Here is a 27,684-nt window from a genome sequence, read left to right on the forward strand (position 1 = left end):
ATGTCCTAAAGTTTAACAATAGAAGTTGCAAATACAAATTAAGGACATTATGTCTTTAATATTTACATTGCACACATGAAGTTAAGGACACCATGTCCTTAACATTTATACTGCACATATGAAGTTAAGGACATGATGTCCTAAAGTTTAACAACAGAAGTTGCAAATACACGACACTTTATCCTTAATATTTACACAACACTCATGAAGTTAAGGACATCATGTCCTTAATATTTACACAGCACACATGTCTAGCACATGGGTATTTTTGTCTGGACGAGTAAAAATGTATTAAGCACTGGCTAGAGAGTAAATACATTTAAAGCAGTGGCTAAAAAATAAAGACATCTCTAATTAGTGGTTATCTGTGCACTTCCCCCGATAATATATGCAATATTTTGAAGAAAGATTGATTGACAAGACTATTTAGGTAAACATGTACAATGAATCTTTGGGAGAAATTTAAAAATTAGTCACAGTTTCAAAAGTCATCAAAATTTAGCCACTTTCATATAAAGATAAATCTGAACGAAAACAATGTTCAAAATCCTAAAAATACTCCAACATAATATACTAGAATTCCAGTATAATTATACTGAAAATATACTGGAGTTCCGGTATACTTTGTTGGAACTCCAGTATAATGGAGCTCCAGTATACTTTGCTAGAACTTCAGTCCATTATACTGGAGTTCCAGCAAAATATACTAAAACTCCAGTATATTATACTGAAGCCAGCAAAGTATATTGGTCCAGCATAATATGCTGAAAGTTCATACACAGGTGCACCAAACTCCAGTATATTATGCTGGACCGGTCTCTGTTGCAGCAAAATAATAACTATTTTTCAATGACTTGACAAACGCAGACTATTTTTAAATGGCAGCCCGAAAACTGACTAGCCCATGCTATTTTAACTGAATCTTTTCGCAAAATCCGGCGCCCCAATGACCTCCATTTAGTTCCGATAAATACAGTCAAGCATGTGGTATCAAACATTTCTTCATTTATCATTGTAAGGCATTTATTCATTTTCTAAAAATTTAGTATATTTCTGGATAAATTCTAATCTATTACCACATGCTTCACTCTATTGCCAAAATAAATAACAATAATATGAGACTTCTGTGACCACAGGTGTCCCCAATTTAAAGCACGAACACTTTCTAAAATCTACATAAGAGATATTATAGAGACCCCACATCTGGTGAAAGCCGAAATAAGCCATACATCACTAACACCAACATCAGTACTTTAACATGACGAACTAATTCATACTAAAGCACTAAACTGAATAAATTTCAAAAAGACCGAGGAAACTAGTAGTGAACCAATTTTCCCAGATGTTCGTACAATAATTCCTAAATGCTTTACAACGACAAATAGCACCTATATACAATCTGGAAAGAACTCATACGGTGAGTAAATCTCAAACAGCAGCTAATTGGCTTTTCATGATTCCCGATACTTGGTCAAATCAAATGTCAATGTCCTCGAGCAACTGGAAGAATAAAAAAGAAAGCATGCCACATCAAAATCCAAGAAGGTTGAAAGGGAGACGGGTAGGAGATAGAGAGATAGTACAAAAGCTCACCCCAAGTCCGAATCCCTGTAAACACCAACCAAAGCTTCGGCTTTGTCATAAAAGCTGTCTTTGAGAGAGATGACGATGCTTTGGAAGCCACATCCTTCCTCAGGATCCTGATTAAGCCTAGCTCCTCCACATGACTTTGATCGGATAAATCCAGCAACTTTAGCAACATTCAAATTATCCAATGCAGCATCAACTTCATCCAATATAAAGAATGGAGAAGGCCTAAAACTGAAATTACACGGTAAAAGCAATGAAAACATGGTCTTGGCAAAGATCCTCAAAAGGAAGGAAATAGAATGAATGCAATAAAATTCACTGAATAGGGACTGCATCTTTTGACAGCATTATACAATGTGCTCGCGATGAAATATTTATGCACATAAAATAGAAGTAATACGGTTGGTTATGTGTACATACTCCATTAACAGAAATAGCCAACCCCCCAAACAGCAGAATATTTGATAAGATAGTGCAGCACAAAAGTCAGAAATTTTTATATCAAAAAGTAATCCTAATTTCCATTACTACAATGAATCACACTAATTAGGCACAAAGTTACCTGTGGATTGCGAAAAGCAAGGCAAGTGCTGCAACAGTTTTCTCTCCGCCTGAGAGCTGCTCCATATCCCGAAAACGCTTCGTTGGGGGCATAGCAGTAAACTTAATGCCATGTAAAAATGGTTCATCTTCATTATCCAAGTTGAGATAGGCTGTCCCGCCAAGGGGATGAGTGTTGCTCTTTGTCAGTTGCTTGTATATCTTGTCAATATTGCCAGATATATGATTGAAAGCTTTCATAAACAATTCATACCTGCAGGCAGAATATGCAGACTTCAGAGTTCAGATCAAGAAATTATAACGCTGTACAAAGAAGGCTAACAGATACTTCTGCTAATTATCCTAGCAGGGTGAGCATATAATAGAATTATCCGATCCTACATCTCATTAAAGCAATGCATAAGCCAAGAGCTGAATAAGGGGAAAACGAAAAGGGAACCTCGAACAGCAGCACAATATATAATGTGCCTATCATAATGATCAAGAATATAACCAGAAAGGTGCAATCAAGAACATGTTTCAAGAGTTTCAAAATGTTTATAAACAATAAAGGGGTCATCATATCCTTCTTTGAGGTTTTCTTTACTGCCTCACGCATGCCTGTTTCCACAGTTCCCTTAAATGACCATTCAAAGTAGCTGCATGCATGCCATTATTGAGCTAATAAATAGAGAACTGTTGGCTGGACAAGGGTTGCAATAAAACAGAAATCCTGAAACATCTCGTTAACACTTTTCTCCAGTATAAAGCTTGCATTCAATCAAAGGCGAACAACGATAAATAAGCCTCCACAGATTAAAAACAACTTTCAAGGGTACCGTTTTCCAGTTCTAACATAATGCTATCCTGTCATCATCCGACCAAGTTGACCACTTAGAAATTGATTATTACCTGCTTCACCTAAAAGTATCATGATAATAGTTAGATACCTGGCCTCTTTCACTCTATTATACTCATCAGCTACTTTCTTTTCTTCATTTTTGGCCACTTCAAACTCCTTCGTGACATCTTCTTCCTTCTTCAATAGATCTTTATATTGATCAAGGGCCTTCAGATTTGGAGTTGTCCTTTCAATCTCTGACGTCAACGCAGCCATTTTTTGTGTAAATTCCACCTCAAGCTTCTCCCGTTCAGCTGGTTTCCTTTTCTGCTGATAAGGTTTACTCAGATTACTGAAATCAAAAACAGGGCCCGGCATCGATTCTCCAGTATCCATTGGATCAGAGATAGTGGGAAGGGGTATCTGCTCCAATTCACATGTGTCCAGTATCTCTTGTTTTCTTGAATTCAGCTGCTCAATCTGTGCCTCCTGCAAAATAAGACAGAAAGCAAATCATATCCTCCAATTCTTTACTAATACTATCTCTATTCAACTTCTATAAACTCAAGTTGTGAATGGCGGCTCAGAATTTCCCCACGCTCTTTTGATAAAGAACTATTTGAAAAAATCATCATTAAGCAACAAACCTTTGACCTAATTTGACGGTTATGTTTGCTGATGCTTGTTGTCTCAGCAGAAATCTTTTTCTGCCAATCCTGCAGATGTTTTTCGCACACTTCAGCTTTAGACCTCAAATCTGTAGAAAAGAAGGGAAGATTTCTTTTCTTTTTCAATTGATTCCATAGTCCGAGAAAACAAAACAAGTGGAGTTGAATGATATTACTAGAAAAAACACTAAACATAACAAAATACGGCAAAGAAGTGAAGGGAGAGAGAAGATAAATGAAGAGGGAACCTCTCTGCCAGGAAATGCACAACCTCGCCCCCCCCCCCCAAAAAAAAAGGCCTTAACAAGAAAAAGAAAGAAAAATGGCTGTCGTTTATCCAAAGCTGTACCAGAAGATGAAGGACTGAAAGCGGTACAACATCATGGAAAATGCTTGACACTGTAAACTAATAGCTTTTGATAGAGACAGCATACTAACACCCTATATACAACTTTTCAAATTTCAGTAACTCAAAAATGATTTACTATTGAATTTGAAAAATGGTTTTAAAATTACTTGATTAGTACTGTATAAAAATAATGTTACACTGAATCAGAAAATTAACATCTCACTTGTGTTATTGCTAACTTCCTATCACCAAAAGCCTACACTTATCCATAAATTAACATCTCATTAACACGTCCAATTCTCCAAGTCAAGAATGCATGTTATCCCTGATCTAGCTCTCTGAGTAGGGAAGATATTTTTTACATTGAATTTCTATTCATGAAATGAACGCTGACATCTGGTCCGACCAACCTGAAAAGTTGGCGCAACTTAAACACAAAAATAATACTGAAAAAACTTACCGGACACTGCTTCATTGTAACCCTCAATCTCTTCAGTTGCTTTCTCCATGGCTGACTTCTGGGCCACCTGCTTGCCCTCAATCTCTTCCAATTGCTTCCTAAAGTTACCAAGAGTTGATTCCAGTTTCACAATACGTGAATTCATATCCCGCTTCTGCTCATATTCCAACCTATAACACAATGAAAGTCAGGGAGTGCTAGGGACTCAAACTATGCAAAAACTAGAGAACATAATATTTTACAAGAAAAAGGTCAGTTGAATTGACTCGGCAGAAATCAAACTTGAAAATTTCTTAAATCAAAAGAGTCTAGACAATAACTCGGCATATGATGGCAAAACCAGTGTATTAGAAGAAGGTAATATAAGGTTAGAGTAGCAGAATTATGTAAAAATCTCTAGCACAGAAGAAGTTAGTTAAGTCATTGAAATAAAGAGTATAACTTTCAAAATCTAAACAAACTCTAATTATTAACTTCTAAGTTCTAAACAACAACGAAAAAACATTTTTATGTGTTTCAGAGTTGGCAACTCGAGAAGATGCAAGGACAACTCATACTTCTTATCCTCGATCTCTTAAAACCGCAGCACCTCAGTGAGGCAAGGCTCAGAAATAAAACAGGAAAGCAGCAAACACCATTCGTTAAACAGGAAAAAGGGTTGTTTAGACTTTAGATTGCCATCTAAGTCCCTATATGCAAAAAGGAGACCTTTTCAGCGGATATCATTTTTAACGCCACCCCCCCTGCATAACATTGATATATGATTTTATTCCTCTATAAACTGACGCCTACCATCTCATTAGCCTACAAAGGAACAGACTGCATATCCAACAAAAATCACAATGAATTCTAGGTTATCAGTTCTTGTTGACCTTTTCTAGACTTTGATAATCTAGCTTAACAGTTTCTTTTCATAAAGACCCACGACTACTCATCAGATCCCAAAAATTTGCTCAGAATGCAGCTCTAAGCATAATACTCCAAGTGAAAGTGCCTCGAGGAATAAGAGAATTGCAAAAAACTTGAGATTCCATTGCTACAAGCATTATGTTAAGCTTAAGCACAACAGAAAATGCTACAAGCATCAAGGAACCACACCCTTTAAAAATGCTTAAGGGTATTAATTACCAATTAAAAGATATAAAACAGCAAAATCATCAACAGCGAGAGCGAGATGTCTGGACTTGAAGTCATGTCCACTGTTATCTAGATCACCATTCCAAATGGAAATTATTATTACCAGATTTGTTTGTCCAGCTAACATTCAGCAGACCATGTTGAAGAAGAAAGATAGGATGTAATTACTGCTAGTCAACCAATGGCTCCCAAAACACTTCTCTAACTGTAAAAAGATGGCTAATAATTTTCTTCGCCAGAATCTAGACATCCTGGTTTTACTCGTAACACTTCCTAAAGTAATATGGAAGTTCAAATCTGTATTCTTAATGCAAAATGTGGAAATAGGAGAGATCCACAACTTCCTCTCTAAATCGAGAAGAAGAAAAAAGGCCAGTGCAAATTTTGAACTTTGAAATTGAGGAAGATGTGACATTCTGGATGTTAAACGACATTGATAGAGGCAAGCACAATGAGCAGCATAATTTTCAAATTCAAGAAAGGTGGAAAATACTTTGTGATGGTCCAAGAAATAATGTTGGAAATTCATTTTGTCAAGGAGGGCGTACAGAAATATGAAAATTGATTTACCATTCTCAAAAAAAAAAATGAAAGACGAGATTATCTGAGTCTCAGATCGCTAACAGTTTCAGTACATCAACTTATTTTAGCTTTTATGATGGCACAATGAATGCTTAAATCAGCAGGCACACGTACTGAGATTTTAGCTTTGACTGTTGGTTATGCAAGTTAAGCCTTTCTTCAGCCATTTGCTGAACAGCTTTGAGCTGGTTTTCTTCATACTCCCGTATGTTCTTCACCCCAACAGATTCGCTAAATTTCTTATATATTCTGTCAACAATGTCATTGATCCTTTTCTCTCGTAATAAGATCTCGCGTGCCCTCGTATCAATGTTTCTTTTCAACTGCAGAAACCCAAATTGTGCACCAAGTTATAAATGAACACCAGAATCAAATCATAAACACAAGAAGCGTAATACCTCCTCAAGTTCAGGCTGGATTTGTCCAATCTCATTAGCAATAGTACCCTTTTCACGCTCCAAATTTAGAAGCTTGTCTTCAATACTTTTCTGCAAGCAACTCAAACAGTATTACAAGATGCATATATAGAGAAAGAGAAAAACCAACAAGGAAAGTAGATAAAATGATTAATTTCTATGAAGCTAATGAGATGCAACTGATCCTCTTAAGGGTCGTTTTGGTTGTCTTTGAAGCAATAACAGGGCTGAATATTATTTAATCAACAAGGCTGTTTTCCCTGTAAATGGAGTTTGAGAATAGTCAAACTCCTGCTAACCTTCTAGGGTGCAGTGTGGGCTCTTTCTCCACAGCTTATCTAGGACTACCAGTAGGGGCCAAGTGTAATGACCCAGTTATATGGCAAGGGGTAATGAAAAAGCGTGAAGAGATGCTGGCAAGATGAATAGAATAGTGTCTTTCATGTGATAGGATCATCCTTGTAAACAACATGACAGATAGCCTCACAGAACAAGACCCCCTCAATCAATGATATTGTTGAACCTCTCTTCCAGACCTTCACTTCTATGAGTCAAAATGACTCTCCTAGGGGTTCTCTCGTTGACTACACCCTCCTCGGCTTTGCTACCCAGAACACTCATCCTGAGCAATCCCTTCCGATTTCAGGAGTGTCCAGATGTAGTATCTTTCCCTCTTCTTTTTAGGGTCCTCAAAACAGCAAAACGGGTCGGACTGACTAGGTCCAGTTGTGTCATTCTACTCACACAACTAGCGTCCAGCCTCCCTTTGCTATTGTCACTACTCATACCTGACCCTGTTGGCTTGACAGTTTTGCAACGGATAGCTTATATTATGTCCATATTTCCCTTACCAGTTAAAATGGAAAGATGGCTGGATGGACATAGAGGAGAGTTTATATGGAAAGGGAAAAAGGGAGGGAATACATTCCTTTTAGCTAGATGGAGTAAGATCACTCTACAAAAGAAGTATGGAGGGCTTGCAAAAAAAAAAATGCTTAGCCTGCTTCTTGTCCATCATCCCTGCTTTCATTTGGCAGGTAACTTGGAACAAAAGAAGCCAAAGATGCTCCAAAAGCAAATAAGATAATATCATATTTTGAAGCATGCCTTCTCTTTTGGCTTTTTGGTGTAAATTAGAGGATGTAAATGTAGTAGATCTGATGTTAGCTTTCCATAATACAATAAGGGGTCGTTTGGTAGGGTGTATAAGAATAACGCTGAATAAGGTGTATTATTAATGCAGGGATTAGTAATGCATGAGTTAGTAATGCAAGCATTAGCTATGCAGATGTTATTTCTTATTATTGTTTGGTGTGGTGTATTAAAAATTAAAATCCATTGCATAATTTTTAAGAAAATTGTTTGTTTACAAAAATGCCCTCCATATTCTTTAGCTTTAAAGGACTTTAGGGATAATTTGGCCTTTCACCATACTAATGCATGCATTAATAGCCTTGGTATTGCTAATACCATGGTTTGCTATGCATTAGCTATACATAGGATAATACCAAATATGATGTATAACTAATGCTTGTATTAGTTATACATAGGTTGAAAAAGTGTACCAAACAAGATTTTACTAATACACAAAGCTAATGCATGCATTATTTTCTCTAATGCACTCTACCAAACGACCTCTAAAGTGTAAAGAACTCATTTGTTGTAATTGGCATAAGCTTCTTTGTTTTGTTCATATCTATCCAATTTTCACCCCCAAAAAAAGGCTTAGCTTACAAAGCAAATACCCGTTGCTTAAGTGGCTTTGCAGGATCACTCAAGACCCCAACGAATGGTAGAAGAAGATAATCATATTATATTATAAGTGGGAAGCCCCAAAGTTGAAAGTTAATTTACCAAGTTATCCATCAAAAACTAAGTGACAATACTACCCTTCAACCACACATTACTTCAAAAATATTTTTGTACAAATGCGTAAATAGACATTCAATAAAATTGAAAGACCATTTACCTTCACTTAAATATTGCCCCTTATCTTTCAATATATGTTGCAATTGTGTAATTTATGTCAACTAAATGAGGAATTCGAGAAGTTAGTAATTTAGAAAGTTATTAGAATGATAATGTTGAATTAAAGAGCATGCTGTTACAATTTTATCATTTATGTTGGTTCATATAGTCAACATCAATTACACAGTTTTGTTGGTTAGTTGAATGAGAAGAAGTTATGAAGAGTGTAAACATAATTTTACCAAACATATAAAGTGACCAAGAAGCTGCAACCTTTTGATTTCCTAGAAAAATGAGAAATTAGATACAAAATAATTTTGCATGCAGGTACTGCTCATTCCGTGTAATCCTCGCTAGAGGATTTACAGAATTGTTCATTCAGGTGAAAAAATTAAATAGCTTCTTTTTGTTCTTAATAACAGTCATAAGTTCGATAATTCTTTTTCTTGATCTTGTACATACAACTGTAAATGATACCTTTTGATAAGGAAAAAAAAGGAGGTAACATAAAAGAGAAGGAAAATACATTTGTCCATGGAAGTAGTGTACTTCATTCATCTGAATATTAATCTTATAGTATCTGACTCTAAATATCATTAAATCTATAATATTTTTTGTTGGATCAACATGTTTTTAACTAACTTTTTCCCTCTCTAGAGTATTCGTGATTACAAAGGCAAATAAGTCAATCGACAAGAAGCCAGCAAAGGAGAAGAACGCCAGTGTTGAAATTAAGAAGAATAGAGAATTAAGCTCTTGCAACAGAAGAGCCATTAAGCAACAATCAGATCAAGTCAGTTCATCCACTTTTGTTCACTCCATTTCACTTAATCCTCATGCTTATTAGAAATAAAACAGATACGCTGCTCCATGACAAAAGTTTATTGATTTTACTAACCATACATATCAGTTTTTCTTTACGATATTTTGGGGTTGAAGTATGGTTGCCCGGAGTTAGCTATGCATAAGTAATTCTTGAACGTTTTGTATAGCTGTTGAAAATTCTTTTATGTTCTTTGTGTTCTATCTTTATCGTTGTAAGTTACTATGTACTTAATTTATAAATTTTTTTACTAACATCTGATTCTTATAATCTTTCATAAAAAAATTGATGCATTGACAATTGTATATTATACTTTCAACAAGAAGACAAGAGTGGGTTGCTCTAATGGTGAGCACCCTCCACTTCCAACCAAGAGGTTGTGAGTTCGAGTCACCCCAAGAGCAAGGTGGGGAGTTCTTGAAGGGAGGGAGCCGAGGGTCTATCGGAAACAGCTTCTCTACCCCAGGGTAGGGGTAAGGTCTGCGTACAAACTACCCTCCCCAGACCCCACTAGTGGGATTATACTGGGTTGTTGTTGTTGTTGTTACTTTCAACAAGAATTTTAATATAGGGACAACAAGAGTTTGGTTATGACGGGGCAAACATCGTCTCTTAAAAAATATTAGGTGAGATATACGATCATATCCCATTTTGTACCTCACAACATCAAAATTAGTGTAATTACAAAGCATACCTACCCAACTAAATAGAATTATTTACCTTCGCAGGTCGGACTCGATCCAGTCATTTTAATCTGATATCAGTTACACCATTCATCATTTACAATTTGCATTTTTTTCTTTAATTTTTGTGTGATATATACTTGACACACTAATTTTAATAATATTTTTGTCATTTAAAAAAATTTATACTACTTGATATGGGATACACGTGCAACACACGTGTCCAGAAACTAGTAAGGGCTAAATATGACACTCGTGGGCTTTGGTATCTAAGCATGTGACATCCCATATCCCCATATCACTTAGGTAATACTTCGGGATAGGGAATATCAGGAAGCTTTTAGACTCATTTGCGAACCACATACAATACTAAATGGCTGATGATAGGAAATGCTAGTTTTACCATGACAAATGAACAAGACACACACCTCTAAAGGAGGAGCTCCATATAAAGGGCCAAATTCAACTCATCAAAATATAATGCCTCGACCACTCCAAGTTTGGTCGAGTTAGGCTGGACATATACTCATGGCAAATCAATTTGGGCACACCCCAAGTTAGCCAATCTAAATGTTTGGGTAGTTATGAGCTATGTAAGTAGTCCAAATTGACCCATAAAAAGATTTCAAAATAACGTATCACAAATAAAGAGAAAAAGTTTCTCCCTCCGTCCCATATATGTGGCACTTTTCGCTTCTCTAGAGTCAATTTGACTACTCCTTGAAGCTAAATTGGATTAGATCAACTCAATATTTTAAAATTAAAATTTAGATATTCAAAAATTATGCTAAAAAGTACTATATGTTGCAAATCTTCTCATGTAAGTATGATGAGTTGGTCAAAGTTCACATAGTTTAAATCTAGAGAAGCGAAAAGTGCCTCGTAAATTGGGATAAAGGGAGTATTAGTTTTATTTGAAACTTAAACAAATTATAAGAAGACAAACACAAAGATAAAAGTTGGTTTGAAGAAGTTGAATGGAAGAAAGTAGGACTATATTCACCTTCCAGCAAAATAGGAGAATTTGGTAACTACACAAATGAATAAAACCATTACATACGAGGCAAAGTAGCACCCAAGGGTGTGGCCTAGTACGGTATGGCTTTTAAAACTTCGGTTCGGTAATTTTGGTTTTTGGTTTTCGGTTTTCAAAAATTCTCTACCATAACCATACCAAATTAGTTCGTAAGGTTCGGTATTTTTTAACTTTAGTTTCGGTTTGTGCGGTACGGTAAGTCGGTAACCACGGTTTATTCGACTAGACTTACATACAGTGGAGAATTATGGCTTCGATAGTGGTGGGAACCCTTTCATGCTTGAAACAAACTAAAATTATCTAGAGGTGGCTGGAAATGACACTCCAGTTTGAGTAATCGGTATTTTATATGACTACATGTAATTAAGTATTTAGTTTATACATAATAGTAATGACAAGAAGCTTTTAGCCCAACGGATTTTAGGATTTTGGGCCTTTTATTAGTTTATATTTGAACTGGTTAAATTAATATTAGCTATATAATGATATAATATAATGGATTGTATATGTAATTAAGCATTTTGGTACGAGGTTCAATATTTCAGTATTTTTTAATAAACACCAAAAAAAAAAATGCATACAAAATACCATAATGCCGAAGTCAAAAATTTTGGTACGGTAATTCGGTATTTACCAAACTATGCACACCCCTAGGCCTAGAGGTCACTGAAATGGGTGCAAACCTTGGAAGTCAAGGTTAAAATCACAGCACAGCAGAGAGTCAGACAAAACACATTACTGAAAAACCCTGGGAATCATGGATGGAAAACTTACAATCCTAGGAGCTACTGAGGTTTTTTGCCTCCTCCGGAAAGGAGTGAAAGGTAGGAAAATCTAGGACTTAAATTATGTAGTGGACTCCACATCAAACAGAAGTTGACTCTACATCAAAATGATTAAATTGCTTATTCCACATGAAGTGAAGATTTTCCTCGGTCATTAAACTAAAGGATAGGTGAATCAAAGCAATGCAAAAAGAGAGTAAGACACTAGCAAACTAAGTAATGAGCCAAAGAACAATTTGTCCTTCAACTCTGAACAATTAAATAAACCAATTTTTCCAAAATTATCTGCAGTCAATTAAAATCCCTTAGGTTTCTTGGAACATCTGTTTTACCATGTAATGACATAATACATTAGCAATGAAAAATATAATAAAAAAACAAATCTTAAGTTTTTATATTCCCTCCGTTTCAATTTACGTGAACCTATTTGACTGGGCACAGAGCTTAAGAAAAAAGAGAAGACTTTTGAACTTATGGTGTAAAATGAGGCACATATATTTTGTGTGGCTATAAATCATTGCATAAATGTAAATTGTTTCCAAATATGGAAAGGGTCATTCTTTTTTGTGCGGACTAAAAAGGAAATAGGTTTACATAAATTGAAATGGAGGGAGTATATATGTTAAGGAATGAAATCACCTTCGATTCACCCCAAAAATATCGACATGACATCACCAGTAACTTTCAGGAATTCTCTTGAAATCCTAGCATTTAGAGATGAGCTTTATTTATAGGTTGTCAGCTAAGAAGATCCAAGTATCTTAATTGGAAGATCGATCCAACTAAATTGTGGTTGCCTCAAGTTTCTTTCAGGACTAAAAGGATGGAGATTCTGTTCACAAACTTATATGAATAGATATGCAATGACCTTTTCGATTTCCGCATAGTGAATCTTTTTCTCAAGTCCACTGATTTTTCCGGATGCTTCAGACTCCTTTAGCTGCATCTCCCTTATCGATCCAAGCTTCTCAAATTCTGATTCAAGACCTTCCTTTTTCTTCTTAAGCCCTACAAAACGAATAGTTCAGAACCATGCAACCAACCAAAGTAACATAGATAATGAACTCCACAAACCTTCAATTTTTTTATCATCCCATTTATGCGAACGCGCTTCCATGCCACCACTAGTACCACCAGTCATTGTACCAGACTTTGTCAACAGAATCCCATCAACAGTCACAACTACAAGAAACTCGTACATTCTTTGTAAGTACAAAAAGAGCATACCTTTTCTACTTTAATCCAAAGCAACCAGAAGATGGAAACGAGGGAAGAGCCTTTTGTTGTTTGTTAACAGCGTAGAACTTACCTTTAAATCTTTCCCCGCTCCAGCTAAGATGCTTAGCTTCAGTTAGGTCATCACAGACAAGGGTATTACCAACAGCAAACAAAATAGCTTTCTCCAATGAGGGATCAAATCTGTTTACTGTTAAGAACAAAACTACTGGCATCTGCTAGGGTTTTGCAATCAGTTGTTCATAGGTGAAGAGTCATAGATAATCAAAATATTAGATACATTGATTAGCATGGCAAGACAGGATACTGTATGACATCAAAAGCGAGCTTTGCAGTTCCACCCAAGGTGCGCAGCCTCTCTATTATTGGCTTTACACGGACTGACTGAAGAGGTATAAATGTCTGAGGAGGAAGCCTTTGTTCTTTCAAATACTACACAAATGAAGCCCGCAGAGAATAGTTATTGCAATGACTAAATGTTTGGATGAGTTGTTTATTAGGGAAAGAAATTTATAGATATGGGAAAAACTCATGTATACAACCATATATCAAACAGTAGAGAACCTAGAAGAACATGGTTCTCTACAGATGTCGCGCAGTCCCTTATGCAGAAGGAACTTCATGGGTGCACCAAAACTAACAAGAATAAGAGGCTATTCCTCTAACTAAATGTCTGGATGATAAATTCAAGAAGAGAATCTCTAATGTGGGGCAACAAATCAAAGCTTTGACTTTGTCTCCAACGATCCACTGTATAAGGATTAGACGAAATACTCCGTAGTTTAATCACTTCACGGTAAATAGAAGTCTTTCAAGAGAAAATCACATCCCGTCAAGCTATGTGATTGATAAGGCTGTTATAGTCTGAGCAGGGGACATTGCTCTAACATACATCAAAAACAATATAACATGAAACACTAAGTACTGCTCTCTTTGGAAGAATGCCGTTCGCCTAGCAAATTGAATCAGGAAATTTTGGGTAATAAATCACTTGTAAACATGAAACAGCTAAGATTGATAGTTCATCAACTATGGAGTAAACTGTAACTGACATTAGCTTAGAAATATACCCAATTTGTTATTTTGCCAAAATAGAAATTGTCCAAACTAAATTAAAACAAGAGTCGGTGAAGTTTCATCTACTTGGAAGTGAAAAGCGTGATCACTGAGCATTACATAGCAAACTTAGCCCTTCTACCTCATAAATTAACATTCCAGAGAATCACACCACTCTACGACGGAAAAGAAAATTCTAACCTTTTTCTCTAATAAAAGAAACCATATACATGGCAGTCCCTACGAAGAGAAGAGGAAAGTATTGAAAATAGAGACAAGTCCATCAACAAGAGATGCAGAGCATTGAGAGCAGAACTGCAGATCAGCATTCCTGCAAACCAGTAAACTTGTTTCTCACCTTGGACCAAATGCATGGCAACCCATCATGCAAGCACTAATAAAATTCCCTAGCACACGGAAGCATCTCAGGATTCAAACCAACTTATGAACCATTTCATCCAGAGGACACTAAAGAAGCACACGTAACTATTGCACCTCTGTCCTTATTTTGATGCAGAACCACAATGTAGCAATATGTTTCCATCAGATCACACAACTTTCTTTGATGAATTATGGATTTCTCAAAAACGTATTCAAAACTGCACAAGCATACCAAAGGCTGAGGAAGGAACTAGTGTCACGTCACATCAAGATCCCATTAATAAAATCAAGAAAACAAGACCTGTTAAACATACATTCTCTATTGATAACAACCATTTCTTGATTTGTGTGTATCATCCTTTAGCTTGGGTTATGCTAATCTCCTCTGTACTGTTCCCTTGATGACACAATCAGCCCTATTTCCAAGCAAATTATAGCCTAAATTTAAACCTATAGACACAGTCGAATAAAACAAGAAATCTAGTACTATCACAAACTCAAGCTCAAAACCCTAACAAAAACGATTTCTGATCAAGATAGTTTTTGCAGTAACACTTAAAATTTCAACTATAGCTTATGCACGATACTAGTGGTCCCTGCATTAAGTTATTATTTCAAAAAATTCTTCACAACAGAAACTGCAAACTAATCAGCACCTATTGATGACCACGTTCTAGACAATCCTGTAATCACATATCATACAATGAATGAAGATAGAAGCTACTTTGAAATTGCAAAACTGAGTCACTGGAACAAGCTAGGATGTCATTTCCAACTTGACAGATGACTATGCCTGAGTGACATATTCACGATCGGGAATACCGAATATCTTACGCCTGGGTGCTATTGGTGAAAGTTTTTAGTTATCAACCAAAAGAAAAGAAAAGACATATTCCCCTCCAAGAGACCAGGAACAACTATGGGAAATGTCTATATAAGATGCTTCACCCAATTACTGAAAAGAAGAAAACAATTAAGTAGAGAACCGTGAAAAAGGCCTGATAGACACATCCCCTTCTATAGAGTTTATTCATAATCAAAAATTTAACCATCTATACTATTAGCATTTCTACATCTCCGAAAGTCTTGATTTATAGGTCAACAATACCCAAAACAGCAGATTCAAAATAAACAATCCATCATCCAAGTTGACAGAGCCAAACTAGGAAATCCGCATATTCTAAAAATCAAACACATAAGGGGGGAACACAAGCAAGATCCATATTAAATTGTGGAAAAAGAAAACAGACTTGGCACTCTGAGCTACTACGCATTAGACACGTCACTGCCATGCTAGATAGAGTTATTATACGAACCTTGATGCATTCTTTTCCTGTTTGTTCGTTCTCAACTACTACTGCATCCATAAATCTGCCCATTGCAACAGTTACAGCAAGGTTATACTTCTTTTGTGTTGGCCTGCAGAGATCAGTCATCCGACCATGAACACCAGGAAATAAACGCTTCAGAGTTTCAACTGCTTGAGACAATTTGGCATCCCTCTCAGTTTCATGTCTCTCAGCCTTCAGTTCACGAAGCTGATCTTCTACTTCATCCATTCGCTTCCTCAAATTGTCATATTTGTCTCTGTGGAAAGAAGAGATTCCACATTATGTACATAAATATAAGTAAATGCAAATGGCCATTATATGCACTTGCATATGTAACGTGTACAAGCATATAAATTAAGAAGAAATCATGTCATTCAGTAGTATATGTTAAAGCTCCATCTGACTAACCTGGACCGTCTAAGATTATTTTTCATCTCACGCTGTTCTTCATTCACCCGTTTCAGTTCTTCATCATGCTTCTTAACTGCATCAAGAATTTTCTTCAGCCTAGTTTGCATCTGTTTCTCCTGAGACTCCAGCTCATGCTTCCGATTTTCCAATTGCTGAAGATTTTCTTCCAAATTCTTCTCAGCATCAATGTCAGCACGCTGCTGCCTATCTAAAACCTCCTTCTCATCCCTTAACTTTGCAGTTTTCATGCCAGCCTCCTCTTTACTGTAAAATCAAATTCATATCGCTTCATCAAATGAAACCATTGTCCTTAACTCATTTTATGGATGTACAAATCTATTCAGAAACGACAAACTAAAAGATCAACAAAGACAACAATGATAGCAACATAGCAAGCATGTGTAAAGAAAAACATTTGTGTTTCTAATGAAGTAATAATTGATAAAGCATAGCATTTGATGCCATCCACCTCTTATCCTCAACCAGGGCAGCCACAAAGAGAGGGAAAGAGAAACGGGGAGAGAGAAAGATAAACGGGGAGAGAGAGAGAGACAGAGAAAGCAAAAAAAATAAAAAATTGAGCCCATGATAGCCCATCTAATAAACAACCAAAGCAAATAGGCAATGACCTCTGCATACATGTATAATAGCTTGTCCAACCATCAATAGGCACTGAGGAATAGAGATGCAACGGACTGGAACTTTGGGTGCAAACATGCTCACAAAGGCCATAAAGAGCTTATGCATGTAAAAGTGGTGTTTTTCCATGGCTTTTGGTTCTTGGACAAATTGTATTCAACTGATACAAAAGCGATCATCATCTACTTGTCATCTGAGTTTCAGTTACTACATTTGTTAACTTTAGTTAGTCATTCAAAATAAAGGTGATACACAATCCAAGATATTTAAAATAAAGGTGATACAGACTTGGTAGAGCGTTGTAGGTATGACCGACTTCAGACAACTACAAAAGCAAATTTTTTCCATATTTGACAGAACGTGGGATGCTGTAATTTCCAACTATAATAAGAAATAGAGTGGGAAAATAAAGGGTGATAAAAAGAGAACTGGCAAGATAATTCCTGCCTAGATGCTCAAACTATTTTACCCAAAGAGATTTTTATCAAAACCAGAAAAAAGCACCAGATCAACTTTGAACAGCTACAGTTACTCACACTTGTACACGTAAATAAGAATGCTTCAATGATCAAAGGACTTACATTTGGTGATATGTCTCTAACTGACTGTCAGCTAACTGAAGTTTTCCACCTGCTTCTTGACTTTTTTGACGCACTTCATCAAGCTGCTTAGTAATGTCCCTCAAGTCACTCTGAAGTTTCTTCACCTCATCCGCATGTCTTCTTTTTTCTTCTCTCTTCTTATCAAGGTCTTTAGTCGTATTTTTTATTTTTGAAGTAATCCGATTCATCTCTTCCTTCAACTTTACAACTTCAGGTTGCTATGGACAGAAAACATAAACCATTAGGTAACCATATCATCAACTACCTAGAAATATGTATAGTTCACAATGATAGGGAAGACAGAGTAATTGTGAAACAAGTGTACATCTACTAAATGATAATTTGGATCCATTTCTTTCTCTCACAGAGAAAAGATCAGATACCTTGGCTACTTCTAATGAGCTCACTCAGTAGGGTACATCACAGTGTCCTTTTTTCAAGCTTTATAGTAGACACACAAAACTAAAATAGAATAATAATCAAATACATAACCATACATGTTTGATAAAGCAATGTAGTTGTGAGACCAAAACAAGTCACTCAGGAAGCCAATGAATAGAACTCCTTCAAAATGTTGAAATCTTCTAAATGGTTATCTATAGCAACATCTGTTAATGTTAGTGAAGCAACTGAATAGAATTGTTAGATAGTTAATGTACATAGTTAACTTGTATATAGTTATACTTAGTGTTAGTGTTGCGCATCCAGAAAACATGATTACGTACATTGTACGGTGTGGATATAAAAAGGAAGCCATCTCTCATTCAGGATGGCAACAAGATATCATTGAGGAGATAATTGTTCTACATGTTGATGGTACATTGGAGCGTGTCACTCTACCTCCACGTAAATATATTATAGATTCTCAGAACATTTATGCAGAAATTGGTCCAGATGGTAAAATTGTTCGACTAAAGGTGCATCTTGTTGCCAGATATACTCAATTATTTGGGCTTGATTACAGTTATACTTTCTCTTTTTGTGGCTAACATTGCATACGCTATATTTTTCAATCCATGGCAAATGTTAGCCATTGGCCTCCTTTGTTTATAAGGAAAAAAAAATATTTAGACAAATATTTTTCAATCCATGGCAAATATTCACCATTGCCTCTTTAGACATTAAGAATGATTATCTCCAAGAAAATCTTGAGGATGAAGTATATACCACTTGGTTTTGTTGCTCAGGGAGATACTAGTGGTCTTGTATGTTGGTTGCACTGATCACTATATGATCTGAAACAGTTTCCTTGAGCATGGTTTGGTCAGTTCAGCATGATTATTCTAGAGTTTGGCATGACTTTTAGTGAAACTCGTCATTTTATTTTCTACCGACATTCTGCTCCATATTTGTTCATTTACTTGGTGGTCTATGTTGATGATATAGTTATCAATGGTAATGACCAGGATGGTATCATTAAATTGAAGCGCCCCTTTTTCCAACACTTCCGGACTAAAAATCTGGCAAATTGAAGTAGTTTTTTTAGCATTAAGGTCGCTCAGTTCAAAAGGTATCGTCATCTCACAATGGAAGTAAACTTTATACATTCTTGAGGAGTCAAGAATGACAGGTTGCAGACCCATTCACACTCCAAATGCTAAGCTTTTGTAAAATCAAGGGAGCCCCTTACTGATACTGCAAGGTATAGTAGATTGGTTGTTAAGTTGATTACTGCATAGTGACTCGACCTGACATTGCCTCTCTGGTGAATAATGTAAGTCAATTTACGGACTCTCTATGTGACAGTCATTGGGATGTGGTTGACCTTATTTTCGATATATTAAACAACCTTAGGGAAAGGATTACTCTTTGAGGATTGAGGTCATAAGCAGATTGTTAATACACAAACGCAGATTGGGAAAGACTACCTTCTAATAGATGTTTCACATCTAGATAATTTGACCTAGTTGGAGGGAATTTGATGTCTTGAAAGAGCATGAAACAAAATATGGCTGCTCAATTTAGTGCAGAAGCAAAATATCAAACAATATTTGTGGCAATTTCTGAACTGGCTTGGATGGAACTTGTATGTGATAGTCAAGTTGCTCTTCATATTGCATCAAAATGGGTTTTTCATGAGAGGATTAAACATATCGAGAGTTCGAGATCGACTGTCTCATAGAAAAGATACTCTCAGAATACCTTGTTACAGAATTTGTAAAACCAATCAACTTGCACATGTTTTCACCAAGCTCCTTAGTGATCATCGAATAAGTTACATTTGTAACAAGCTCAGTACAACCGACTTGTATGCACTGGCTTGAAAGGGAGTGTTACATATTTTATATACACACTTAAGGTGCATAATATTATACCTAATATTAGCGTCCTACATCAGGAAAACATATAAAAAGGACTCGGCATAAGAGCTATCTTGGCGGATTCTTATAATATTTTCTCTCGTATCCTTATTTCTCACAAGAATACCACATACAAACTGCTTATGATGCTCCATAATGGATACAGGACCACAGTTCACCCGGAAATCAATGGAAACGCCGAATTGACATACAAATATACAATCATTTTAGCCATCACCAACAAAGACGGTTTCCACTGTTCTCATTATCCTTTAAGTTTATACATTCTCATAACTAGAAAATTAATTGGATTTGTCATCATCCTTCATGTTAGCACTAAATTATGCAATAAATAAGCATCAACCCTAGAATCTAGAGTCTGAGTATCGGTTAATCTATTTGGAGTTTAGGCAATTCATTAATCTTAACACAATATGGTGATAATTTATGAAGTCAGTGCATGCATAGACTGAGTCAAAGAAAGGGAAACATATGATGTGGGCAATGTTGTTAAAGGCTCATTTGAGGCACCCTTAAGCTCAGTTAAATCCAAGTTGTGAGATTTGGTCTTGGCTCTATCTTTAAGAAGATAGTATTAGACAATAAATAGTCAGTATACTGATCTACATTAACTGCTAAAAAACGTTATGACTGAATCTTTAATGATTAGGTATAAGAAACAGAAATTTTTAGCATAAACAGACTAGCTCAAAAGAACATAAAGCTACATCCTATCATCTAAGTCAAAAATTTAAAGGGTTATAAGCTTGATTGATATGATTTTTACTTCATATTTTGTTTAATTATAGTTATTCCAATTCTTTGGTCCAAATAGTCGTTGTTTGTGTTAATAGCTACTTTTCCTTGCATTACATTTTTTTTTCTTCATTAGTTCCTTTCTTCACTAAAACTCACAATTTAATCTCGCTTAGCAATTAAAGCCCAATAGGCTGTGGCTTATATTGCACTTTCCAGTTTTGGCTATCTTGGCTATCTAAATGTGGGTAAAACAAGATAGAACATCTGAAGAATTACCAGCTCTAAGGTGTGTGATGGCATCAAGATTATATTCTTGGGAGATTAGAGGTGATGTGAACCCCCCCCCCCGCCAAAACCCTACAGAGTCCATCCCATGGTCAAATTTGAAAATGAGCGCTATATGGGAACCTATACTTCAAAACACAGTTCAAGATTGGTGATCAGCTTGCATCCTTTCCCTTTTTCAATAACTCTACTCCCAAAACACAAGTGCTGAATATCATAATCTCAAAGATTTAATAGCAGTAAATCTGGCTCACGTGACATTAAGTTATGCAGGGTATCATGCACAAAAACTTGAAATGTAACTTGAAGCTTCAACTCCCAGGCACACATGACAAGGCATTAACATCAGGCATAATAACAATTGTAAAAGCAAGATTAATAAGGTTGAAGAATTTACATTCTTGTCAAGTTTGTTCTTTCTATCAGCAATCTTCCTTTCGTACATTGCAATCTCTTTCATATATCCACTTAGTTCTTTTTTCTGGCTGCTAGATGCACTTTCATATTCCCCCAGCTTCTCCACAATTTCTTTGACAACTGCTTCTTCAGCATCAAGTTCCTCATTGGCCTTTGCGACATCCTTTTCTATGTTAAATAATTGCCATAGAAAGTATTCTTGCTTCAAAGATTTCTGCAATAAAGACAACAAAAGCACTGTGACTTACCGTGTGGAAAAGCCAGCACGGAATAACAGATAGCGCAAAGTAGATCTTTTTTATAACTTTGCTTCTTCTTTTTTGGCATAAGTAGCAAGATAGATGATGTCAACAAATATTTTACATGTTCTTTTTTCCTATCACCGGTAGCAAGCTGACCAGAAAAGTAAGAAGGTAAATACACAGATCATTTACTACATGTGGTGCATAAAACAAAAGAAGGAAATCAGAGACATCACCAAATACAACTCTGCAGGTTAACATATAGAGTAGATTGCCTTTTATCAGTACAGGTAGCTGCATGCTAACTGAAAAGGTACAAGACTTGGAAGATCAAGAGCTCCCTTGTGTTTTTTATGTATTTTTGGTGTTAAGATAATAGTAAACTTTTCTGTATAGATAGCTGGATAGACTTTTTACAAGCTCAAGGCCAAGTACTGGAAGCAATGCAACTTTTGGCACCAACTTGGTTCTTTCAATAAAATGACATGTTTGAATAATCAAAAGAAGTACAAGGCATGGAATACCTATGTGGAACAGTGATTTAAGGATCAACAAATTAGATAAATCTTGAGAACTTGGTAATGTGGAAGGAAATCAGAAACACCAAAACATTAATTAAACTTTGTCCACCATCTTCTAACAAACAAGAACATTTTCTCCTAAATAGCTACTGGAAAAGGGAAGACAGAATACATCCTTTTTTTTATTTTGCACCGGGTGTCCGAGTCTCTTTGAGCCCCGACTAATCCCGGGGGTGCACAGGCCCTCGGCAAGGAGTTTCCCGCAAGTGCACCACGGTTAATTCAGGTTTTACCCATTCCGATGGCCCTCAGAAATTGTTTGCACCCAGTGGGTTTCGAACTTGAGACCTTGAAAGGGAGCAAACCCCAAGGCTCAAGTCAATTGCCACCAGGCCAACCCCTGAGGGTTAAGACAGAATACATCCTTATAAATACTTTTCATAAAAATATTCCTAATTTATCATATGCATTCTTTTTTTAACAAAACAAGGCCACATATACCCTCTACTTTTAAATATTGTTTAAATTAACCCTCTGTTTCATTATCTGGTTGTCTGAGCCCCTATCGTTATACTATGGATCAGATTTACCCTTATTTTGTAAGGAGGGTCATGTGGCAGCTCCTTACTATAAGACATCCTCAATTTAATCTACCCAGATTCATACTAACCTGCCCGTAACCTGACCCAAATCCTTATTAAGAGACCCACCCCTTACGGACTCTTCTCCTTTCCCTTCTTGTTTTCGCCGCCTCTTGAAGTGAACGCCGCCGCCGCCGCTCGTCCCCTTTCGGCACCGCCGCAGCCAGTTGCTTCAGTTTACTGTTGTGACTGGTTTAGGTTTGAAATTAAAAAATGGCGTTCTTGAAATCTGAGTTTGGGTGTGTGACGAAGCTCGAAAATTACTAATTGAAGAAAGTAGAAGTTTCAAAATGAAACAAAATCTTTATGCTCCAAAAATCGTGGTTACCCATTGCTTGAAGGTGGCAGGTTTGAAGAAAAAACAAAAACTACATTAAAGAAGTTGGAGCTTCGAACTTGAATTTCGGGTTTTCGAAATAGTTGTTTTGTTTGGATTGGGTGTTCTAAAATATTGGGTATATTCTACAGAGCTCAAATATCATATTTGAGGAAGTTTGGAGGAGTTTTAGGATGGATCTGTCTGAATTTTCAAAGTTGGTTCATGAAGAACCACGAAGGACATTGTTGAGGATTTTTGGGTTTGAGGTTTTTCGGGTCTGTTGGTTACTGAATGTTGGACCTAAAATTTTCAAAGCACTGAATGTTTGTTAAAGAAAATCAGCTGGGTATCATTGTATTAAGTGGATTCAAGCTTAATTTCATAGTAGAAAATGTTGCTGGTGCTTGGTTCGAAAGTTTTGGGTTCACGGAACTTTGCTGCTAAGATTAGCTTTGGATTACTACATTGGAGCTTACCACTTTATCAAAAACACTGATTCAATATTGCGTAGGAAGATTGAACTAAATCACTGCTCTTTTTGGTCCCCAATTCTTGAATTTACATAGGTCTCAATCTTGTGCGCAACTCATGCCAAGAACCAGAACAATTAGAAGGGCTTATAGCACAAGTGCCAGCTTAGATTCATTTCCAGATGAATAGTTCTCTTGTTGGGGGGTTGGTCGGGTTCCAGACGGGTTAGTATGGATCCAGGTAGATTAAATTGGGGGTGGATCTTTTACGCTGCCACGTGCCCCTCCGTCAAAAATAAGAGCAAATTTGATCCATAGTATAACCTATAACAGTAGGGGCTCAGACAACCAGATAGTGAAACGGAGGGTAGGTTCAGTGTTGTCAAAGGCGCGCTTAAGCCTTGAAGCGAGGCTCAAAACACGTTGAGCGCTTCGCCTCGCTTTGTGGGCGCTTTAGTGTCGCATCAAAGCTATAAGGCATACCTTTTCTTGCCAATGAGTATAATCCTGAAAAGGCGACCTTAAACAATTGATATTTCACTTTATCGTAAAAAAAAATTCTTTGTCCATATAATTGTTATTCGTGCTTATAATGATTAGTCTTGGACTAAATGCATATTTTTACCTTTTCTCCCATTGCGCCTTTTTTCATTAAAGTCCACACTTTATTTGCGCTTTACGCTTAAAGCCCCAACGGACCTTAGAGATTTTTTGCGCTTTTCGCCTTTGATAACACTGGGTAGGTTTAAACAATATTTGGAAGTAGAGGGGTATATTTGGCCCTTTTTCATTTTTTTAATGACAGCGGGGTCCAACAAATTTTGTGCACCTCGACTATTCCACCAAATATGGTACCTCCCTAATTTATCATATACACATACACACGTGTATACATACGTATATATATACACACAAAAAATAAATACATATATGTATTTACGTATGTATGTATGTATGTATGTATGTATGTATGTATATCCCCAAAAATTCAAAATTTTTAGGCCCGATTTCCCTTTTACTAATAGAAAGTAGAACAGACAAGGATGTGTAAGAAGATAAAACTCTCACCTTATTATAACAGGAAAAATATAGCAAGGAAGTATGTATAATGGCAGCTCATAGGGGAAAAGGACATATCGAGTTCTCATTTTAAATATTACCTTAACTTTTATGCAGAAAAATAATAGACTAACTAGTTTTGAGAAAAAGAGGCTATGCTTAATCTCATACGAAAAAGGATAAATTCAAAGACAATTCATGAACCAACCAAAAACATATGAAAAAGCATTATTGAAGAACAAATAGTCAGGAAAAGCAAAATCATCAAGGGCATGACTTAAAAGCATATAGGAATCTATCAAGAAAACCAGAAGCGTAGTCTTACAGTCGGATTAAAACAAAAGATGCTGCAGCCAAAAAATATATATTAAAACTGATACCAGTTGTTCTTGTAACCGAAGATGCTTTTCAGCTTCCTCTTTCTGTTCCTTTTTCTGCTTCCGCTCCATATTTACAGTTTTCTTTTTCTGGTAAGCCAATGCCTTCTTCTCCTCAGCTCTTGCCTTTTCTTCTTCCAATTCTTCATACCGTCTCTTAAACTCTTCAGATCCAGATATTTGCTCAAGAAGATTAGTAAGTTCTCTTGGATTTTTAGAGGCAACTGACTCGACATCACCCTGCATCAAAAGTCATCATGAGAAGAGACATCTATTTACACACAAGGTAGCAACTGACTTTTTCTTTAACTAAATCCAGAAAAAAATAAGCATTTTAAATTGAAAGATCCTAATCTTTTATTTTCAAAATAATATTCCTTTAGCAACTAGTAAGCCTAAAAATAGTTGCTGGGAAACTTAGAGGAGCCATAAAACATGCTTCTTAAATTATATAAATACTTTAGAGGTATAAATGTTGCTTGTTCTTCTATGTGCTAATCCATGTCATTTTGAGTATCCTCTTGATAACCATTTCAGTTTATACTCGGTAATGGATGGTTTCTGAAAAATTCCTTTTATTACGGAAATTAATTTACTAAAAAGGCATCCAAACCCCAAAGAGGACGTAAGCAACACACAATTAAATATTCAACACCCCTTAGGAAACACAGAACACAAAGAAGTAACCCCATCAGGGTCATATTGAAGTCCAGTCCATAAAATATACACAAAATTCCCGTAATATTTCAATTTTTAATAACAGCGGTGCCCGCCCCTGCCAGCTTGCGGTCACCTGAATATTCTACTGAATAACTAGCTCCCACAACCACGGGTACTGGATAACTATGCTCATCCACGGTTTTCACTCACTTCATTGACAACTAACTCACAACCTTGGGTGCAATTGCACTAATAACCACTCATTCGGTTCCATTGTATATGACACTCTTTCCTTTTTAGTATGTCCCAAAAAGAATGACATATTTCTATATTTATAAACAATTCAACTTTAAACTCGCTATTTTACTCTTAATGAGATGATTTATAGCCACACAAATACCTATTGTTTGTTTAGACCACAAATTTCAAAGTCTTTATTTCTTAAATTATATGCCCGGTCAAATACCATCACATAAAATTGGACGGAGGGAATAATATTTCTTATCTTTCTCTTTCCCCAGTTTGTTCTAAACTGCAAGCAGAACAGACAGAACTTTTCATAAACCATACAAACAGCTACTTGCTGATATTTCAATATCATTTCTGCAGCATTAATTCATAAAACCATTTCAACTACTATGCCTTACTACTTGGCGTCTTCTGTATGAATATTCCGCTCTAATTGTGGTTGTTCCATTTCAATAGGTAATAAATTTGACTTTTAACACTAATTACATGTAATATAAATAATCCGCACAAGAAAAATGAAACGAAAATGCAAGGGGAACCTGAAAGACGAGAAAATTCCGTGCTTTAACAAGAATATCAAGGGACTTCAATTTGGCATTATACTCGTCCCAGTTGACAATTTTACCATCAATCCAATACTCACTACCACCAGCACCAGTAATAGTTCGAGTAAACTGAATTTCAGTACCAGTAGCAAGCTGATAAACTAGCCTCACGAAAGCTCTTCGACCTCTCTGCTCTTTTTCACGGTCATCGAAGGCATAAATAAGGTCCTTCAACTGTGCACCACGGAGCTGACCAGTGCGAACGCCGAGGACGAAACTAATAGCGTCCATTAGGTTGGATTTTCCGGCTCCATTTGGGCCTATAATTGCTGTGAAGTCGTAAAATGGACCGATTGTTTGAAACCCTTTGTAGGATTTGAAGTTTTCTAGTTCTAGCCGGTGGATTTTCCCCGGCGACGGTTGGGATGGCATTATTATAGTAGAAATTGCTCCGGTAAAAAACCCTAGGTCTCTGCGGGGAGAATAATGTTATACAACTAGAAAATTAGGGTTTAAAATGTTGCCGGGAAATATCTTAGGGAGGGAAGATTCGGGTTTCTATATAATCTAGAGTATGAAATCATACTAGCTTATTAGTACCCTATTGCTTAAGCGATTATACTTGCCAGTTATGGTACAAGAAGAAAATGAAGAGGAAATTTGAAAATGTGTATTGAAGCTGAGCTGGAAGTCGAGCCTGCGTGGCAGTTGAGTGGCATCTAAAATGTGAACTTCATCTTCTTTGCGTAAATAAATATAAATATATATCCATTACAAATAGAATAGAATATCAAAAAATAACTGCCGATTTTCTATCATTTTCCTTTTTTCACTATTGAGACCGAGGCCTAGTTTGTTTGCACTTAATGGAGTTCCAAATCTTAATCATTCATATCTTATACATTAAGTGTATTTATTTTTAAAGTACTAATTTTAATTATTCAGATCTTAATTATTAAGTGTGTTTATTATTTTTTTATTTTACAACCACTTAATGGGTCTGAATAGGTCGGTATGATTAAGATACATAACAGAAACCTAATTTCATCATTATGCTATCATCCCCATTCATTACTCCCACCGTCTACTATTATTAACTACCACCACACCATCCTTAACCATAGCCACCACCACCCTACCACCATCATCCTCAACCATAACCACACATTCACCCATCTCAATTATATTAATTAGTATTTTATTAGAATTTTATGTTTATTAATTTTTAAATAAAGATAAATTTTATATATTCAAATGCTAAAAAACAAACAATCTTAATCATTTAGTATTTAGATCTTAATACATA

At 36.1% G+C, this 27,684-nt stretch overlaps 1 protein-coding gene and 1 non-coding gene across 2 annotated transcripts; both read right to left on the minus strand.

Annotated features, from left to right (window-relative positions):
* Positions 1–1,204: 1,204 nt before the first annotated feature.
* On the minus strand, positions 1,205–27,011 carry LOC104121271 (structural maintenance of chromosomes protein 1). Its single transcript, XM_009633224.4, has 18 exons — positions 26,373–27,011; positions 24,928–25,164; positions 21,276–21,509; positions 17,514–17,752; positions 16,291–16,557; positions 15,868–16,138; positions 13,422–13,546; positions 13,188–13,297; positions 12,953–13,060; positions 12,747–12,886; positions 6,566–6,655; positions 6,282–6,490; positions 4,449–4,618; positions 3,619–3,728; positions 3,081–3,460; positions 2,153–2,404; positions 1,594–1,821; positions 1,205–1,500 (listed from the first exon to the last, which is right to left on the minus strand). Exons 1-18 carry the CDS (start codon positions 26,808–26,810, stop codon positions 1,452–1,454), a joined length of 3,657 nt encoding a protein of 1,218 aa, XP_009631519.1. The 5' UTR covers positions 26,811–27,011; the 3' UTR covers positions 1,205–1,451.
* LOC117273657 (U6 spliceosomal RNA) lies at positions 14,873–14,977 on the minus strand. The gene has a single exon (XR_004503664.1). It is a non-coding gene; the product is annotated as a U6 spliceosomal RNA (small nuclear RNA).
* Positions 27,012–27,684: the final 673 nt, after the last annotated feature.

This window comes from Nicotiana tomentosiformis, chromosome 1 (genome assembly GCF_000390325.3).
Source record: "Nicotiana tomentosiformis chromosome 1, ASM39032v3, whole genome shotgun sequence".
In the NCBI taxonomy this organism is placed as follows: domain Eukaryota; kingdom Viridiplantae; phylum Streptophyta; class Magnoliopsida; order Solanales; family Solanaceae; genus Nicotiana; species Nicotiana tomentosiformis.